Here is a 19,222-nt window from a genome sequence, read left to right as displayed (position 1 = left end):
TGCCAGGCTTTCTTATCTCCTGCCTGCTCATTGTTCCAGTGTCCTTGGGAGCAGAGGAGAGGGACTGTGTGAAAAAAAATAAAGGGAGGTGGAACAAAGAGCCGAGCAGGGCAGGCTGGCACGGCTCCTGCTGCGGGCACATCCTCCTCGCCCACGGCCAGCGGCTCAAGGCTGCGAGAAAGCGGGCAGGGAGCTGAGGCTGAGATCAGGGCTATTGGAAAGCCGAGCGTCTGGGAGAGAGATAATGGGAACGGTTTCCTCAGTGGCCTGTGCCTATATCTGGCTGTAAATCACAAGTCAGTGCCATTCAGAAGGCCCCGGCGCCTCGGCTGCGTGCTCCTGTGCAGCAAAAGCCCACGTTTGGAGAGCCGGCTGAAAAACGGGGTGGAGCAAGCACCAATTCCACTGGGAAAACTTGTTGTTTTCTCTGGCTAACGCTTCCCCGTGCTGGCCCACACCAGCGTCCCATCCCCGGTGAGCAGCAGCCAGCTGCCGTGCCGTGCTGGGGACCGCGGATCTGCAAGCTCAGAGCGTGCCAGCTGCGAAAACCCGGCCGGAGCACGTGCACCGGCACCTCCCCATCAGCTCCCCGCCAACGGCAGCACTTCACCCGCACCGACACTCCAGAGCGACCAGCCAGAACTGTCCCTCTTAAATCTGCAGCTTAAATACAGTCGGAAAACTGCCACGGCAGAGCACAAACTGAACTGGGTACAGTAAGATTTACAGGGAAAATGCTACGAAACTGAGCTGATAAGGAAAGATTGACTCAGGAGCACAAAAGAGACAAAGGCAGCAAGAGCAGCCTGCCCAATCAACAGACCTGCTGCTCCGCAAAAATACCTCTATCTAATCTGCTTTAGAGCTGCGTACGGCTGGAGCAGTCTAGCAGAAGAGGAGTCTGACTCCCAAATCCCGCTGCCTTCATCTACCATTCTCGGAGCCTTTGGGAGTCATCCCCTTATCTCAGGTGTCTGTAGGGGCTCGCTCCTGGCCGGTGTGTTTCATCCACCACGAGAACCCCGACAACTGAAAATAAATCACTGAAAGGACAAACGCTAGGAAAGCTCTTAGGAAGAGCAGTAGGAGACAGAAAATTGTGCTTTGACCGTTTCTTCCTAATTTTGGGCACAGGAGACGCCCAGACATCAGGAAGGCGCATCTGTATTTCTCAGAGCTGAGCAACAGCAAACAAAGGTGTAAAGTAACTGTCCAAGCCAGACCGCGGTCCTGTCGTGCACCTGGACATGAGCCTCCCCCGTGTTCCCGCTGCAGCCATCCAAACACCCATAAATATGCCACACAGCAGAGCCAGATGATGTGCAGCCTGCTCCAGGCCCCTGCCCTCCACGCTGCTTTCCTGCCTTTGTGCTCCGCTTCCTGAGCGGCCCCAGCCCGCCCGGCTCACACGGCTCCGGGACCAGCCCAGCCTGGAGCACAACCCTGCGGGACAAGGCCGAATTCGTGCAAAACTCCTGCTGGCCTTGGTCAGCGGACTGCGTTCGCGTGAAGAGCAGGACTGCTCTCGCAAACAAAGCCCCTGGAAACGCTGGGGTTTGCTAATCCGCGGGCCAGCCGGAGCCTTACATCAAATGCTGTCAGCAGCGGTGGGAGTGCCCTGCCCAAAGCAGGCATCGTGCCGGGTTTTGCTTGGCTTGGGAATTCTGGAGCACCGGAGTCAGACAGAAACTTCCCCAATATATGTTTCGATTATCTTGCAGGTGGTCTTTGCTTTCTTTTCGGGGATGGACGTTTGTCTTTTTCAGGGGTTCTTTGACTTCTGTGCTTGAGCAATCACCCTGCAATGGCTGCGGGTTATTAGGGACGAGGACATGTTCACCAGGCAGGGGACAAGTGAGGCGTGGATCCGACTGCCCCTTATCACACACAAAACTGCATTGAATCAGCAGTCTGGATGGCGAGCGCGATACACGGGAGCCGGACACAGATCCAAGTAGCGAATTCATGGAGAGGACTGCTGTCTGCTGGCAGAGGCTTCACGAGCAGGAAGAGAGGCTGGATCCATGGATCCATCTGCGCGCCCTGCCTTATTTATTTGTCTTTAGTCACAGGACTAGAGCTCTACTCCTCCCTCTTGTCTGTGAGCCAGTCCGTGCCTCATCTCTGCTACACGCAGCCATTTCAGGGCCAGGAGCAGAGAGATGTTTATTAAACCTCCCTGCAAGTGACATCAGTTACACACAATAAATTGTAGAAGTAACTCAGTGAGATGACGCTCCAGCAAAACAGCCATTTCAAACGTGTCTCCAGAAAAGATGCAAGCAGTTTGTTTGCTTGAAAGGAATCATTTAGGGAGGGGGAAAAAAAAAAAAAAAAAAAAAGAAGAAAACCGTGGTGTGGAGGAAGAGGCGGACACCAGGCTCTGCAAAGCTGCAGATGCCGAGGGCTGCGGCCTAATGGAGCTTTAATTAATTAACGCCCAGGCTGCTGCGGCTCCGCACGCCCCGGCGGAGGGTGTACGAGCAAAGCTCCGCTCTGCTCCCTTCTCCCCCCGGCATCGGCTTCGGACCGTCGGGCGAGGCCTCCCCCGGGACACCGGGCTGCGGAGGGGGTCCCCCGTCGGGCCAGGACCGGGAGGCGGACCGGGACAACACCGCCCCGCCCGCCGCTCCGCCGCTCCGCGCTGGCCCGGCCCGCCCCCCGTTCCGCCTCCCCCCCCACCCCCGGCCGCGCCCCGGCTTTTCCCCGCCCGCCGCAGCCCCGCGCCCGCAGCCGCTCCCGCCGCTCCGCTTCGCCATGTCCGCCGAGCCGGCCCCGGCCGCTGCCGCCGCCGCCCCCGAGCAGGCCCCCGGCCCCGAGTCGCCGGCGGACGGCGGGGAGGCGGCCGAGCACCGGGCGCTGGTGCTGACGGGCTTCGGCGGCTACGACAAGGTGAAGGTGCAGGCGCGGCGCGGCGGCGGCCCGCGGCCCGGCGAGGTCTCGGTGCGTGTCCGCGCCTGCGGCCTTAACTTCGCCGACCTGATGGCGCGGCAGGGGCTGTACGACCGGCTGCCGCCGCCGCCCGTCTGCCCCGGCATGGAGTGCGCTGGGACCGTCCGCGCCCTCGGCGACGGCGTCCGCGACCGACAGGTGAGGGACGGCCCGGGACGGCCCGGTTCGGCCCCGCCGCACTGCGGTGGCCCCGCCCCGCCGCTCAGCAGGTGCGGCCCCGCCTGGCCCCGGTGGCGGGGGGGGGGGGGGGCGGCTCCGGTACCGGCAGCCCCGGCCCGGCTGTTCCACCGGTGGGAGGCGGCGGTGACCGTCCCTTCGCCGGGGCCGGGGTTCCCCGTCGGGGCGGTCGGGCCCCGCAGAGCCGCGCTCCCTGCCCGGAGCCGCTCGGGAAGCTCCGTCACGATCCCTCCGCAGAGGCTCCCGCGGCGGCCGGGCGGCAGACAAAGCCCCTTGACAAAGGGGCCGCGTGGGCTGCGTGGGCAGGACGCCCTGCCCGAGCCTCCTGCTGCCCGGGCTGCCCCCCGCCCCGAAACCCCCCGGGATGCAGGAGCATCGCACCCCGAGCGCCGGGGGTCTTTGGGGGCTGGAGCTGCAGGGAAGAGCTGGGAGCGGTGGTGTTCCTTGGGCAGTGCCAGGTGTATTTTTTGCACGTACAAAATTTTCCCGGTGGTGGCGAGCGCTAGCAGGATGTCGGGCTAAAGCATGACTGTGCTGTTTCTGAACGTGTTTGTGACTGAGCTCTTAAACTACGCAAACATGGAAGGAAGCGGCTCCAGCCGCTGCAGAGTTGTCCAGAGCCATCGAGGGTGGTGGGGTGTGGGCACGAGCAGGTCAGTGGCTCTTGGTGCTGGATTTGTGCCCCACGAGCCTGCGGCTGCTGCATTTCTGGCAACTCAGGGGACAGAGCAGTTGGCCCTGGGTGTCCTAGACCTTTGAGTCGAAGGGCAATTACGGTGCTTTAAGACGACTCGTGGGTGCACAACTAGCAAAACAAAGCGTCTCCAAAAAAACTAATGTATCAAAGATGATTCCATCCCCTCCAGGAAAACATCTTGGTTTATTCTAGTGTAAATGCCAAACCCACACACCGAGGAGCCTTTCGGCTCGCTCCCTTGGCTCTGCCTCTTGTCTGCTTGCTGATACGACTGGTCGGTGTTTTGCCGCCTCCTTCGCGTTGCACAGCGAGCAGATATTTCTTGCCCAGTGGGATAAGAGCAGATTCTGGGGGATGCCTCAAACTTCAGGCCTGAGGCTTAGACCTGGGAGGTTTTCCTAAGGTTGGACAAGTGTTTTCCAGGGTTGATCGTTAAGCATCGCCCCAAGCCTCCTGCCTGTTGGCAGAAAGATTCTTGCAAGGGGCAGCAGTAATACTTCACGGTGTTCAGATTCCTGCTCCCAGCTCGGGCAGGGGGGGCAGGACATGGCCCCCGTCCCTCTTACCTTTTTGGGGGTCTGTTGGTGTGGGCAGCTGGGCAGCACGCTCGGTGCAAGCCAGAGCCCGTGGCGCCTGCGGTCCCTCCGAGACTCCTGGCGCGTGCCCAGGTCCGTGGTGAGAGATGCCGCACCGTGATGCAGTTTGCCCGACACGTGGAGCGCAGGCTGCAGGCACCTCGCCAAGCCCAGGGGTGCTGCAGACCTCTGCGCAGAAAACAACACGCGTTGTTGGCTCTGGTGTACGGAGAGCGAAGGTGCGATGACTTCTGCTAGCCTGGGGCTGGTTTCAGACCACCTTGTCCTCTGTTTGGTTTTAGGTTGGCGATAAGGTAATGGTCCTGGCTAGGTCGGGGCTCTGGCAAGAAGTCGTGAACGTGCCAGCCAGTCAGACTTTCCTGATGCCTGAGGGGATGAGCTTCGAGGAAGCGGCTGCTCTTCTTGTCAACTACATCACTGCCTACATGATCCTGTTTGACTTTGGAAACCTGAGGCCCAACCAGAGTGTCCTCATCCACATGGCTGCAGGTAAATAGCTCTTGCCAGCCCTTGCTGAGCCTCTTGGCCTCAACACGCAGCTTCTGAGTGGGTGGCACGGGTGAGGACACGATCAGAACGGGGCTGGACTGACAGAACGTCGCCTGCCAGAGATGCAGGCTTCATGCTGACCCAGGCGCAGGCAAACGCTGAACCCATTTCCCAGCAGCTGGGTCAGTGTCCCCCAGTGTGTCACGGGCGTTAGCCTGCCCCAGGCACAGCCTTTATTCCATGTCGTCCCGGCGCTGTGCGATCGATACAAGCAGGGATAATTTACCTATTCGCAACCTTTTCTGACTGCTGGGTCTGTTTGCTTCTGAGTCTTTCTCACTGCTGATTTTCAGGTGGTGTGGGAACTGCTGCCATCCAGCTGTGCAAGACTGTAGAAAATGTCACCATTTTTGGCACAGCATCTGCCTCCAAGCATGATTCGCTCAAGGAGAGTGGAGTCGCTCACCCCATTGACTACAGAACGATGGATTATGCAGAGGAGGTCCGGAAAATCTCTCCCAAAGGTACCATGTAGTGAAGGACTTCTACAACTGTCCTGCATTTCTTTGAAGTGCCAAGAAATGTCTAGTTACTTTCAATTCCTTCTAGGTGTTGACATTGTCCTGGACCCCCTGGGAGGATCCGATACATCCAAAGCATTTAACCTGTTGAAGCCAATGGGCAAACTCATCACTTACGGTGAGTGTGAGCAGCGTGCCCGAATCCCAGTTCCTGCGTGGGAGGGACCGTGTGATGGCAGGGTGGGTGCAGATCTGCACGTGAATGCTCCGTGCCTGGACGCACAGCCACGAGGGAACACCACTGGTGCTGACTGCTGTGTGTGTTGTAATTCCGTTATTTCACAGAGGGCTTTAGGATGCTTCACCTGGGTGAGGCACTGAGGGGTGTGAGATTTGTCCCTTGTCCCACGAGCTCTGGTCACAGGCTGCAGGGCTCTTGCCTCCCATGGCGAGAGCGCCTGCAGGGGAAGCTGGAATGTCCTCACGGAGGAATGCTGGCACAGCTGCTTTGTCCAGGCTGACTTAATGCACAGTGCTAATAGAGCCTTGCTTTTCTTCTAGAGGATGTGTGGGTGATGAGGTTTGAGGCTACTGAATACTTATCTCTCCATTCCCCAACCCCGAAACACTGTGATTTTGTCCTGTAGACAAAGCCCTCACACAACCCTCAGTGGGATTCCAGACACTTGCACCAGTGTGCTGCTTCTGTTGTCCCAGCTGTTGCAGCGTGTGGCTCCCCTGAAGAAGCCTGGCTGTAGGAGCAGGGGAGCGCTGTCCTGCCAGCCTGGCTGGATGTGACTTGTAACCCTCTCTTGCCTCTGCCAGCACCCCGGTCTAGCTGCGCTGCCGCCGCCCTCCTAAGAGAGTTGTCGTTCTCTATTTTTGCAATATACGGGTGCCGGTAATCCAAATTCTGCATATCTTGAGGCTGAGGCAGGTACCTGTTTCCATTGAAGGTCGACTGGGCAGATCTTGATGTGATCCAGTTCTGACCTCTCTCCTCCCTCACGGTGTGAGTGGCCGTTACCCTGCGTATTGTCCGAGCTGTTCTATGGGATGCCCGCTGCCTCTTGTGCTGTGGCGATTCCAGCTCATCTGTGGCTTGTCTTCTTTTTTAGGGGTAGCAAACCTGCTCACTGGGCAGAAGAAGAACCTCATGGCTATGGCTAAAACTTGGTGGAACCAGTTCAGCATCAATGCCTTGCAGCTCCTACACCATAACAAGGCTGTGTGTGGCTACCACCTTGGATATATGGATGAAGAAGTTGAGCTTGTCGGAGGTGTTGTAGCCAAGCTGGTTAACCTGTACAGCCAAGGCAAAATCAAGCCCAAAATAGACTCCGTATGGCCCTTTGATCAGGTGAGTCTGAGCTAACATATAGTCTGGCAGCACACAGAAATTACCGGGCGATTGTTTTCTGCACAGTGAGCTCTGGTTCAGCGTGAGCACCTTGTTCATGGGGGCTGAACTATTGCAAAATGCACCCTCCTCTAGTGGAGGGCGTCCCTGCCCATGGCGGGGGAGGGGGGTAGAACTACATTATCTTTAAGGTCCCTTCCAACCCAAGCCATTCTAGAATTCTGTGATTCTATGAAATGTTTAACAACCGACATTCGGTGCCTTTTTTTCCTTTTAAGATATTAAGGGGGAGTAAAGCGGCTGGGCTCCTCTGCTCCAGTGCGGAGCTGGGCAACGCCAGACAGCGTCCCTGGGGAATAGGGCAGACGCTCAGCTCTGCTCCGTGGGCGGCGGCAGCAGCAGCAGCAGCTCATGAAGGGGCTGGGTTATGCATCAGACTGGAGACTGCCCTGAGTCTGCACCCTGTAATTCAGCAGACAGCTGGGAAGGTTGCTGCTGCCCTTCCACGAGTGAAAAAGAGCCCAGGCAGTGAAGCAGAATGAGGGTGTTGGAAGGGAGCGGCAGGTTTTTCAGCAGCTCTGCGCCGCGCTCAGTGATGTTGCATCGCTGTGTCCAGGCAAAGCCTGGTTATTCCCTTGGAAATCCTTTGCTGGGGTAGGGCTTATCGCAGGGGAGCGAAGGGCTTGGTAATGATCAGTGGGTGTTAGCACCCAAGAACTAGTTTGATGCAAATGCTTAAGGAAAACTCTGTTGACTCCAGGCCTGAACCAGGTGCTGTTTTGCTTAAAAATAATAATAAAAATCCATGCATGTATTGTCCCGTGGTTGTGTAGATGGTGGAAGCATTGTCCTTCTGGGTGTTGGCTGGGTTTCTGCAGTGCTCCCTCTTGTTTGGAGAGGAAGCTGTGGTGACACGCACTTCATTTTTCCAGGGTTTGCGTAGCAGAGCATCCTCGTGTGTGTTACAGTTGGTCTGTGTGAATTCTTGAGGGCAGTTTCCTATGGGCAGGCTGGGGCAGCTGCCCAGCTCTGTCCAAAATGCGTCTGTGCGGAGGCTCCCAAATGCTTGGCACTCGCTTGGACTGCAGGGAGTGGTCCCCAGCCTAGTCCGGGTGGACCAAGGGGCCCAGGAACGGCATGACTGCACTGCGTGGTGGGTCTCACGAGATTCCTGTTGCTTCCAGGTGGCAGATGCCATGAGGCAGATGCAAGAGAAGAAGAACGTTGGAAAGGTCATCCTGGTTCCCGAAGCACCCAAGGAAGAATCCAAAAAAGAAGAGAACTAAGGAGAAGAGATGTGTGCAGATTTGTGAATTCATGGTTTAACTCCCTGATCTCTTTGGGACCTGGAAATGGACAGATCGGTAGCTTCCATCTTCACCAGTACAAGAACATCGTGGTTAAAGTTCAGATGAGGTTTGCATGCTCTCGTTGTGACTGACCCTTTGCCAGCTATTCCTCCTGCTCTAGCTCTTTGTTTTGAAGCCTGGTTTTCTTACATTTTTCTAATCACGTGTTTCTCTACTGAATTTCCAAACTAACCTTATTTTTCTCTGGCAGTGCAGCCGACGCTTCCAGGCAGTTGGTGATTAACAACTGCATAGCCTGTCACTGTAAAGGCAAGATGTAACATACTGTAGCAACTGCCAAGTATCTCCACAGAAACTGAGCCCTGCTGAAGCATTTCTGCTGTCACCTTCTCGAAGCTCCTTCAAGCAGGAGAACGGGCCAAACTTAAGATGCTTCCTCAACAACAGCCAGAGGAAAAGCACGGCTGGCCCGGGATATTTCTAGCACGGGCTACTCCCCTGTTTACACTAACCAGCTCTTTCCCCTCTGCTTTCCTCGGCCTCTTAACGCCGGTCAGATAGTAACAGATGATGTCTTTGCCTTGTAAATAACTGTCCTGGCATTTTGGAGTCTGTGGCGTGTTGCACTTAATTTGCAGTCACTTCTCTCTGCAGTCAGCAAATAACCTGACAGGCTGGGCTGCGTCTGAATACAGAAGAAAAGTTGCAATTAGGTAACTTGATCTTGTCCATTTTCTGATTCCAAACTGTACAGGGAGATCTAAACTGTGTCTGATTTTTTTAGAGACCATAAGGACTCAACTGTGTCTCAGATGACTGGAACAATTGATGTTGGCTCTGTGCTTTATTAATGTTGGGCTCCAAGTTGGTATTGTTAAGGCTAAACTTCACCCTCGTGTTTGTATTTCTAAGGGCTGCAGTGTTGAATCGGACTTCAGCAAGATGGGAACAAAATAAGCCCCTGTTAATGCTTGCTTTGTGCCGTGCCCTGTGCGCTGGGGAGGTGTTGCAGTTTGGGAAGTGACTAGCAAGAACCAGTCCTGTAAGCCTGGGCTGGCTCTTTCCGTGGCGCGCCACTCAGCGAAGTTATGGCCAAGCTACCAGCGTAGATGGTAAACTGCTCGGCTCTGTGTCAAGCCTCTTGGCCTGGGCATCTTGAGCAGTTTCAATTGTGCTTTTCGTTCTCTTGTAGCTAGCTCGTTAGATATCCGCTCAAACCAGCTCTCACCTCGTGGTTCAGTGCTGCAGTAGGGCTTGACTCTCCTCCTGAAACTGCAAGTCTGGGGACCCTCGGGCTCTTCCAGCACCGAGGGTTTAGGAGCTGCCTGAGGTGCTCCTCCCAGACCAGAACTCAGTTTCTCTTCCTCTTTTCTTTCTCCCGTGCATTTGGAAACGTCGCTGTGCAGAGACCCAAGCCTACTTCTGCGAGCGCTTCATGTCCTGGATGGTGCCCCCTCTTCCTGCTGGACCCTGTTTTCAGTGACTGTGGTGCTGTTTGTGCTTGCTCTGAGGCTTTCTCGTGGATAGTAGGTGCTGCGGGCTTTTAGGCTTCATTTTGGATTTGAAAAGGTAAACCCGAGGGCGCCGAGAAGAGCTGCCCATCGTGGAAAAGCTCAGGCTCCAGGAGCAGAACCCGGCTACCAGGAGTCCTGCTTGGCCGAACCCCGAGGAGGGCAGGCGCCTGCTGGGCGAGGGGCCCCGTGTGCGAAGCCCCTTCGCCGCTCGAGAGCAGCCAAGCACTGTGCAGGGTGGGGGTTCCTGTGCGGGTGAGGAGCGGGGCTCCTTCCTTCTCCAGCTCTGTCCTCCAGCGGGGCTCCTACCTATCAGCGCAGCTTGTGTTTCGGGTGCTTGGGCTCAGTCCCTGGTTCTGCTGCCTTTTAGAAATGCGTAGGCATAGCCTTAGGGGACTTGCCCTGGCTAACTTGAAGTATTAAAACAGCCCCGTTCCCCACAACCTCAGAGGAGGGCTGGAGCCCTGTCACGGATCCTTGTCAGTCCATCTCTCACACTTGATACGTGAACTTCATAAACATGGTCTGATGATACTCACAAGCACAACTTTTAACCTTTCTGAATCCAAAATCTTGCTGCTTCTCCTTTCAACCTGCCCCATCACGCTAATTTAGATGAAATCCAACAGTGTCTAATGCTGCTTTACCAGGTCTGACAACAGAAGGACTGTCTCAATTGCTGAAACGGGAAGTCTGGACCTGTTCCTCCGAGAAACTGGACTTCACCTCGATGAAAGAGCAGCGTGCTCAAACGGCATACAACCCTGCACATCTTCAGGTTCTGCACCCTCGCAAGGGGGGAAAGCTATCAAATTGCGTTTCGCAGTCGCATCCTCTCCGTGCTTTACCCTCGGCTAAGCACACGCTCAGTGCCTTACTCGGATGGCCTTGGATTAGGCAGCGTAGCAAGGCTCTCGCAGTCTGTCCCTCCCGATGCGGCGTGAAGGAGGAAAGCGAGAGTCTTGCAGCTTCCCGTAGGACACCTCTGACACGCTCTCTTGTGGTACGCCACAGAAAACAGTATCTCGGTGCCTTCTTCTACATGCCTGTAAGGACTAGGAAGTCACTGGAGCCTTTTCCATTCCTTTCAAAGTATTGCCAAAAAAACCTGTTGCGATTCTTGCTGGCTCTGTTGTGTGAGCGCTGGTGATGCAGCCTGACTTGGCGTGAACGAGACGCTCCCTCGCCGTGTGTTACAGCCTTTCCGGGGCCGTCCTGGTGGCTCCGTGCTCCCCAGTCCAGAAGAGCTCTTGCAGAGCCCTTGTGTCATCCCCCCCCCCCCAACCCCAGGGCAGCTTTTTGGCTCCGGCCAGTCCCTCCAGTGAGGCTTTATCAGCTGCCCCAGCCTTGGCTGCACGGAAACGATCCCGGTTTGCTGCTCGCCTATCTTCTACCGACAAATTCCTGAAGCCCTTATCAGGGCACGAGTGCTAAGCAGTTAATATCTGTTCGAGTTTAGCACTGACTGTTTTTTATGTTCCTCCGTAGCAACAATGTTTTCTACAGAAAGACCGAGATTAAATGTAACCTTGCTCTTCACCCCTGGCTGATCAATGCTCTGCGCTAGGTGGTTGGTTGGTTTTTTGTTTGGTTTGGGGTTTTTTAACCTTTTTTTTTTTTTTTTAATGGACAAACCTTTTTTTTTTTTTTTTTTTTTTGGCCAGTAAGTATAGAACCTATGTAAAACAACTTCAAGTGTCTTAATAAAGTTAACCAGCAGGTTTGTATACTAAGGACCAAAGCAAAAAAACAAACAAACAAACAAACAAAAACCCTAGGATAAAAATCATTCCACTCAATGTTGCTTAACTGTTTAGGGCAAAGTCGTGCTATGGAGGGAATGGGAGGTTCCTGTGCTTACATTGCGTGTGCCGTTCCAGCTCTCAGAAGTGCAATTTAATGTTTATTTTCCTGATTGTCTGTCTCAAAGGTTGTTCCGTGAGGAGTCCAAGTGGAAAGCGTAAGGAGTTTGTGAGCAGAGGAGAGGCGTCCCCGGTCCTGCCCGCTGCCGGGGGCGAGGGGGGGGGGGGGCTGCTCAGCACCGGGGTGCCTGTGCGAGTGCCGCTCCTCTGTCGTTGCCGCAGTCACCGTCCCAGACTGGTACTGCTGGTCTTGGACTAAATGCAACTCCTTTGCTATCACCAGGCAGCTTTTGTCATGTTTCAACTCTGGTTTCTGTTAAGCTCGCTTGTGTTGCACGCTAACGGCGGGAGGGGAAGCAGCCTCGGTTTGTGCACGACTCCGGCCGAGTGCTTTGAGAGGGGAGGAGGAAGTTCAGCTGTATATTTTATTTCAGATATCTGTAGAATCGATTGACCAGGGAGAAGTAAGAAGCATTGTGGGCCTCAGACTTTAATTGGTGCAGGATCCTGGCCTACTTACAGCTGCTATCATAGGTGTAAAAACCACTCTTGCTGCCTAATGACGTCTCTGTTGTGCAAAGCCCTGGTGATGGCAAAGCTTGACTGGCAAGTAGTACACGAGCGTGATGTGAAATGCATTAGACTCTGAGCCTCTTACAACATATGGTCTGGTCCGTACTGTCTGAGTCGTGTTGATTTGCAAATATGTGATATGAGTGCTACTCATCCTACAGACACATGGAAAATCGTTGTTTAAAAAAAAAAAATGTATTTCGCTTTGTGCGTGTAACCAAGTTGGACAGAAAGCAAGTGTGCCAATGCTGTTTACATGACTATAATGTGTAATGCTCCTCTGTCTAATGTTACCATATGCCTTATGTGTTTCAAATGTTAATTAAAAGCATAACAAAACCCTCAGTGGTATGCTGCTCAATCTTCTGTTGGTAGAACCCTCTGCTCCCAGCTCAGCCTCTGGGGCACTTTTAGCGCTTCTCCAGGCAGTCGGTGGGTGGACACGTTCAGTTTATAAATTCTACCTCTCCCAGGGTGAGAAGATGCCTCTGCTCTCAGGGACAACTGTTAATGGTTGTCTCGAGTGTTGCATCTAATGCCCTGTTCTGGAGGGCAGCTATGGTGATTTTTTTTTTTTGTTTGCAAAGCCCTTAGCTGGCCTCTGCGCTTTCCTGTGCCTGGGTATCTCCGTAGCCAGTTGAGATTGAAATGGGTACCTGGGGTGATGGCAAGACAAGGCTTGAAGAACCACTACTAAAAAAAAATAAAATGTGGGAATAAATCTTGTTTATTTGTGTTTCTCCACTACGAGACTGTCCATGCCTGTGTATTCTCAGGGGAGGCAGCTGTCTGGGCGCTGAAAGCTGTTAGTGCTCACCCCAAGGGAGCAGCAGGTTGCCTGCTGGCCCCAGAGCAGGTGCTGGGGACGGGCTGGAGCTCAGGGCTGTCTGCTGGAGGGCTGAAATGTCTGAGGGAACAGCTGAAATTATTGACAGCTGAGCTGGAGGGGGAAGAGACTTCCAGAAGATGGGGGCTGGACTATGCACAGGCTCCTGCCTAGGTTTGGGTGAGGCTGCTGAAAGCCAAGCCAAGGCTCAGCCTGGAGCTGGTGTTGAAACAAGCTGCGTAACTGGCTGGTGAGGACACAGCCAGGAGGAGCTGGAGTTTCAGGGGAGCTCCGATCCGTGCTGAGGCTTGCAGGGATGGAGGTGCTGCTGTCCCTAACGTGCTGCTGTCCCTAACGTGCAGCTTTCTGGCTACCTCGGGGGTGGTGGGACGGGAGCTCCTTGGACAAACGCCTGCTTGTTCCTGAGCTGTCTGTGCTAAGCTGCAGTTTTGTCAGCTGGAAAGGAAGGAGAAGCGAAGGCATCGGCTGTGGCTGCTCAGGCAGGGAGTCTCAGGCGATGCCCAGTTTCTTCAGCACTGTGCAAACCTCGCGGAGATAGTGGGCATCTGGATAGCCGTTGCTGTGGGGCAGAGAGGGAAGCGGTGTAAATCCTGCTGATGGTGCTAAAACCACTGAGGGGAGCAGCAGTTTATTTTTGTCCCATCCCTTCAAGAGGGACTGAGGGTGGAAGTCCTGCTCCCGGGGAGCTGCTGCTGCCCGCAGGCACAGCTTGCACCCAGCGCTGGCTGCAGAGCGCTGCCAGGGGAAAAGCCAGGAAAGCTGTAAGTGAACAGGCCCCAGAATTCTCAGCCATGGGGAATTTAGGGCTGTGGGATGGGCAAGGGCTTTAGCTCCAGCTGGAGGGTGCCAGGGCTGGGCTGCCACACCACAGCTGCCCTGTGAGCTAAAGCAAAGGGCAGCATCAAGTCTGCCATTGTGGGAGCCTGGAAGAGCCACCCATGCCAGGATTTGTTGAGTGGAGCCCATGGTTCTCCTCTTCCGATGATTGCTAAAAAAAAACAAAACAAAAAAAAGCCTGGAAATTTGGGATGAGCTGGGCCATACCTGGCTTTGCCTCCATGCCAGGAGGTTTTGTGTGGGATAAGGCCCCATGTCACTCTTTCCTCTCCATTGCAGGACTTGATCTGGAATGTCAGCCCATGCTCAAAGGCTTTCTTCAGCAGCATCGCTGTCTTCCGCCCTTCCTTGTTGTCAGGCAGGAAGGCATAGAAATCCCCTCCTTTGTAAGGCTGTCCTGGGCGGGGGTCACCAACCTTAGAACAAGAAGAAGGCATTTTAAACAACAACCTGAGTGCTGTCTGGCTTCTGAGATTCTGTCCAGCTTGAAAATAGAGACACGACTGTGGCCCCATGGGCTGCTACTCGCTTTGAACCAAAACCAGAGGTCACACGCTCTTCAAAAGCAGCAAGTTGCTCCCAAACCTGGTGTGGAGCTTTTTGGCCTTCCACAGGGCAATATCTCTGCTGCTCTGCATGTGGGACATGGGGCTGAAGCTGCTCCCCCCCGCCGTACGTCCCCCTGGCCCCACTGACGGGCCCCATTACATGTCCTGCAGCGGGATGGGAAGCCCCCGTGGTGGGTACCTACCCCTTGCACGCCATCAGGGATGTTGTACGCAACCTGGAGCGTTGGGTCTCGATAGTAGCCAGGCAGACTCTGAGACAGGGAGGAGATCTTGAACGTCCCGAAGATGTTGCAGCTCAAGGCAACTGAGGAGGAGTTGCAGCAAGCTGGCTGCGTACTGTCTGCTGCAAAACATGTCCTGCACAAGGCGTGACCACAGGGGGCCTGGCACGTCACCCCTGAGCCCCGACAAGCATCGCACCAACCCAGAGGGGTCTTGTCGCTTTCCTGTCCAAGGCCGGGACCTCTTGTCTGCTGTGAGGAGAGGTCAGGCTCCTCCTGCCCGTTGCTCCTGCCCGTTGGGAGCAGGGCCTGTTCCTGGCCCCTGGGCTCTGCTGCAGGTGACTGTTGGGGTGCAGCCTCAGGTGGCTCAGCAGCCATCGTCCTGTACAGCAAGGTGGGCAGGGAGTGAGGAGCACCGTCTGCTGCAGGAACTGCTGACCGCAGCTGCCCCATTGCTTCATGGTTGCCTCCTCTGCTCTTGTCTCTTGCAAACTGGAATCTGTCTGGCAAAACCTGCTTTAGCCGTGCAATGTCAGGCTCCCCCACAGACAGTTTTGTCTTCGGCTGTTCCTGGGACTCCTTCAGACCAGCAGGACTTGGCTTATCCACGATGCTAGGGCTGAGAAGGCTGCTACCTCCTTGCCCAGCCCCAGCGTCAACATGGTTGTTGGCTTCCTCCTGCCCTCGTGCCTGCTGGAACCTCCAAGGAGTGGGGGACCTCTTGTCCTCAGCCTCTGGCAGCCGTACAGCCCTGAGCACATCTGCGTGATCTGCTTTATCACTGATGTTGAGGTGCTGCAAGCCCATCTGTAGGGATTCCAGACTGCTGGGAAGGGCTGCCCCTGGCACCGCGTCCTGGCTTCTGCTCGGCTGTATGACGCTCGAGTGCCCTGTACTCTCTGGTCCTGGGGACAAGGATGAAGACTTCAGGGCACGGAGCCTCCTGGAAGAAAACATGCGGAAGGCCTCAGTCACTCCTGGCAGCATCTCCTTGGGGCAGACAAGATACAGCTTGTACTTGTCTTTGCTGACTCCAACCTGGAGGGAGTTTCCTCGCAAGAGGCTGCACAGTTCACTCAGGGCACTGTCATCCGGACCATCTACAGCGAGCTCCGAGTAGCTCATACTCTGACACACGAGGTCAGGACACTTCTGCACAAGAGCTTCCACCTTCCATTTAGCCTGGAGAAGCTTGCTCCTGTCCGCTGCCTGTAGCGTCAGCACAGTGCCGTCCCCAGTATGATGCTCCGAGATCTGCACGCCTCCATCCCTGCACAGTTCATCGATAGCAAAGCGGCAAACGTCTTTCAGGTAGGACCACTGCAGAGAGTCCAGGCTCATCTCTTCCCTCACCGTACTGCCTCCACTGCCTGCCCTGCCGGTGTCTTGGGGCTTGTCGCTTTCCTTTGGCCTTGGCAGCGAGAAGCTGTTGGAACGTCGCAGCAGAAGCCTGGATTCAGAGGGTTTAGAGTCTAAAGCAGAAGAGGTCCTTGTCACGTCAAGGGCAGTAGACGTGCTAGCGAGGGGGTGGTGCTTGATGGGACCCAAGCCTTTAGAGTCCCCAGGATGCTGCCAAGCGCTGTTTTCTTTGCCCTCCAAGGGAGACAGAGCCTTGTGCCTTGTCAGCTTGGCACCTTCTTTCACATGGTCCCGTTCTTTGGAGTCCTTCTGCTGAGAATCTGCTGCTGACCCCAAAACCGCATCTGTGGTAGAAACATGAGGCTGGTACTGCTGGGCTTGTGCTGTTGGGTCACTTGGACCTAGAGCATCTGTCTCTGGTAAGTGCTTTCCAGAAAGCTGCGCCTGTCCCACCGGCGGAGAGTCCTGATTCAGCGGGAGGCCCCGGCTGGCCTGAGACCTGTCAGCTTTCAGAGCGCCAAAGTTGGCAGCTAGCTTGAGCTCACTTTTCAGCTCCAACCTGCCTGGGCTGAGCCCTGAGGTTGAGGTGTCCGCAGGCGCTTTGGGCTTGTGCAGCGCAGCCTCTGTGGTGTGGGAGGTTGCTGGACGTGAGGGCAGGGAGCTGCTGACCATGCCAACCGTGTGTGCGGCACCTCTTCTGGTGCTGGAATCTTGAAGGTACTGCTTGGCCTGGGAGACATCAACAAGGTTTCCAATAAGATAAAGCTGCTTCTCATCCTCGTGGCAGAGCAACTGGGGATACAGTTTCTGCAGCTCACGTGTCAGAACCCTGAGCGCCTGGCTGTCCATATCCAGTCCTCCCTTGGCGATCTTCTCCTTGCGCAAGCTCACCTCCAGCTGCTGGTAAAGCCGCTGCAGGGCCAGACGGGCCTGCCACAAGGTGTCCATATTGCCAGACATACCTGCAGATGGTTGGAGGTACAGTATGGCGATGCCATCGCTGCTAACATCCACCACATCCACATGATGCTGGCGTAGCACACCTTGGTACTCTGCAGCACAGAACCTCTGCATGTACAAGTAAATGTCAGAGTCCATCACAAGGGAAAAGTCCTCCAGCTGCTCCACACCTTCCCCATCCACTGGGCCCCGAGGTGTTGGGACTTGAGCTGCCTTTTCACACACCTGATCCCAATTCGGCAGCTTTGCTGTCTCTCGTGCTGACTCAGCAGAGTCAGGCACTTGCTGGTGATCACGCACTCCGGTCTCTTTGGCCACATGGCTGGAACCTGGCAGGAGGATCTCTCCAAGGGCTTGGCTCTTGAGGTTCAGGCTGCCCAGCAGGTCTCTGCTGAAGGCCTGCAGCTCGGTGAATGGTCCCTTGACTATGCAGTGTGTGTTCTTGGAGTCGAAGTTGAACTGCACGTTGCTGTAGCCTTTATGCAAGTTCCTCAGGAGGGATTTGCCAGCAGGAAGCTTGCCGTAGTCAACTATCATGCAAGCACGTATGAAGATCTGCAAGTAGACAGCAAGGGAGTGAGAGAGCAAGGACCCAAAATAATCCCCCTCTAAGGCACAGGGGGAGGCAAATGCACCTGACACTTCCCACAGCCCCACATTATTATGACAGAAGGGATGACATGATCCACCACCTCTCTCTCTCAGCATCACGCTTTCAAATTAGATGGGAAGATAACACAGGCAGGACTGAAAGACCCCGCCAGCCCGAGCAATTCTTGGACCTTGTACCCACAGTCAAAAGCTTTCTGCAAACAAGGAATGCAAGGGACAAATCGCACAGAGATGTGGCCCCACTTCTACACACTGGGAGCTCTGCAAACAGCCCAAAACCAAGAAAACCATCATCCATTCTGCATCTGAAATGCAGTTCCTCTCTTGTGCTCCTAGAGCTTCAGCTGCAGATTTTCAAGCAGTCGGGCACCACAGGCTTGCAGAAAGGTCTGCAACGCCAGGCTAAAACTCCCATGCCCTTGTTTTCAGTGCTCTGACATGAAAACATGAGACATGGCTACTGTCATACTCTTTTGAAACTGGAGGAAGAGGCAAGAACCCTCCAGTGCCTCCTAGACACCAGCACATCTGTCTTCTAAGCTCTCCTGAGAAGGAGAGAGGAAAAATACACTGTGCGTGTCCAGCTAATGACATGGTGTCCAGCTAATGACACGGCAGAGGCATTAACAGAATCCCCTGTGTGTCACCAGATGGGCTGGGGAAAAGTGCCCCTTCCCTCCACTCTGACTATTCTTCTTTGCTTTGACAGGCACAAATACCAAACAACCGCGTGCACAGCCTGCCTGGCTGTCCTCGTGTTATTAGCACAGGAAAAAAAAAAATTCCTCATTTGAATATGAATAAAAATGGATTTGCTTTAACTCTAACTAAGATCAAAGGACAGAGTGAGGTCTCCCTTCCCGAGCGTCTGCCAGGCACAGAGCAGGTCTGGGGGTGTTGCGGACACGTCGGCAGGAGCTGCCTGCTCCTTGCTACCTCGTCGGGGCTCAGCTCCACAACGTGCGCCGTCACTTCCAGCGGGTATTTCTTCCCTCCGATCAACAACACGTGATTCTTCACCTTCAAGATCCTCTGGGCCACTGGGTGGGAAAAGCCAGCGGCCGCCCGCATCAGCCCAGCCCGGTGCCGGGGAAGCGGGAGCCCCGTCCGTGCCCTGAGCACGCAGGGACACGGGGCAGGAGGGCAGGGGGGGACGGGGCTGGGTGCTGGGGCACGGGCAGAGCCCACGGGCCGGGCCGCAGGGGGAAGCGGGCCCTCGGCGGGTCTCCAGGGCCGTTACCTTCCAGCGCCTCGAAGGTGATGAGGGCGCAGGCCTGGGGCCCGGGCAGCACCTGGACGTCCGCGATCTCCCCGCCGCCGTTGCGGGAGCGCAGGAAGTGAATGGTCAGCTTGTCGGCCACCCTGTCGGGAGGCAGGTCGGCGGGGAGGCCCCCCACCCGCACCGTGCGGCCCGCCATGCCTGCGCAGAGAGGCCGCGGGCAGCCGGGCCCCACACCGCCGGGCCGGGCCGCGGCGCCAGGGAGCCCCGGCGGCAGCTCCCCCCCACCCCCCGCGGGGCTGGGCCCTGGCCCGGGCCCCTTCTCCGCGCCGGGCCCTCTCCCGCCCCGTCCCACCCCCGCAGTCCCGGGGCACTGCGGACCGGACCGGCCGGCCCCGCTACCTGCGCCCCGCTCCGGCCCCGCCGCCGCTGCCGGGAAACGAAAGCGAAACCAGGGCAGCCCCGCCTCGGTCGGCACCGCCCCCGGCCCGGCCCCGGTGCCCTCAAGGCCCGTCGGCCTCCCCCCCCCCCCCCCCCCGCCGCATCCGTG

At 56.0% G+C, this 19,222-nt stretch overlaps 2 protein-coding genes across 2 annotated transcripts; one reads left to right on the top strand and one right to left on the bottom strand.

The window, feature by feature from the left end:
* Positions 1 to 2,717: 2,717 nt before the first annotated feature.
* Positions 2,718 to 12,389, top strand: VAT1 (vesicle amine transport 1). Its single transcript, XM_054801499.1, has 6 exons — positions 2,718 to 3,090; positions 4,704 to 4,911; positions 5,265 to 5,435; positions 5,521 to 5,610; positions 6,551 to 6,792; positions 7,977 to 12,389. The coding sequence occupies exons 1-6, from the start codon at positions 2,758 to 2,760 to the stop codon at positions 8,076 to 8,078; spliced, it is 1,146 nt and encodes a 381-aa protein (XP_054657474.1). The 5' UTR covers positions 2,718 to 2,757; the 3' UTR covers positions 8,079 to 12,389.
* On the bottom strand, positions 12,233 to 19,101 carry LOC129195450 (uncharacterized). Its single transcript, XM_054801498.1, has 6 exons — positions 19,075 to 19,101; positions 18,694 to 18,873; positions 18,390 to 18,493; positions 14,484 to 17,396; positions 13,940 to 14,148; positions 12,233 to 13,454 (listed from the first exon to the last, which is right to left on the bottom strand). The coding sequence occupies exons 2-6, from the start codon at positions 18,869 to 18,871 to the stop codon at positions 13,385 to 13,387; spliced, it is 3,474 nt and encodes a 1,157-aa protein (XP_054657473.1). The 5' UTR covers positions 18,872 to 18,873; positions 19,075 to 19,101; the 3' UTR covers positions 12,233 to 13,384.
* Between the last annotated feature and the right edge of the window lie 121 nt (positions 19,102 to 19,222).

The sequence above is a fragment of the Grus americana genome, chromosome 22, assembly GCF_028858705.1.
Source record: "Grus americana isolate bGruAme1 chromosome 22, bGruAme1.mat, whole genome shotgun sequence".
Lineage (NCBI taxonomy): Eukaryota > Metazoa > Chordata > Aves > Gruiformes > Gruidae > Grus > Grus americana.
Note: the sequence above shows the minus strand (reverse complement) of the source record. Positions and strands in the feature narration are given on the sequence as shown.

Bases quoted from the DNA above. Each gene is read 5' to 3' on its own strand.
- LOC129195450 (XM_054801498.1), bottom strand. From the start codon at position 18,871: ATGGCGGGCCGCACGGTGCGGGTGGGGGGCCTCCCCGCCGACCTGCCT. The intron at 14,149-14,483 runs GTAGGTACCCAC...TCTTGTTCTAAG, and splicing joins TCCCTGATGGCGTGCAAGGG to GTTGGTGACCCCCGCCCAGG. The intron at 13,455-13,939 runs GTATGGCCCAGC...TCTGCCCCACAG, and splicing joins TGGCATGGAGGCAAAGCCAG to CAACGGCTATCCAGATGCCC.
- VAT1 (XM_054801499.1), top strand. From the start codon at position 2,758: ATGTCCGCCGAGCCGGCCCCGGCCGCTGCCGCCGCCGCCCCCGAGCAG. The intron at 3,091-4,703 runs GTGAGGGACGGC...GTTTGGTTTTAG, and splicing joins ACGGCGTCCGCGACCGACAG to GTTGGCGATAAGGTAATGGT. The intron at 6,793-7,976 runs GTGAGTCTGAGC...TGTTGCTTCCAG, and splicing joins CCGTATGGCCCTTTGATCAG to GTGGCAGATGCCATGAGGCA.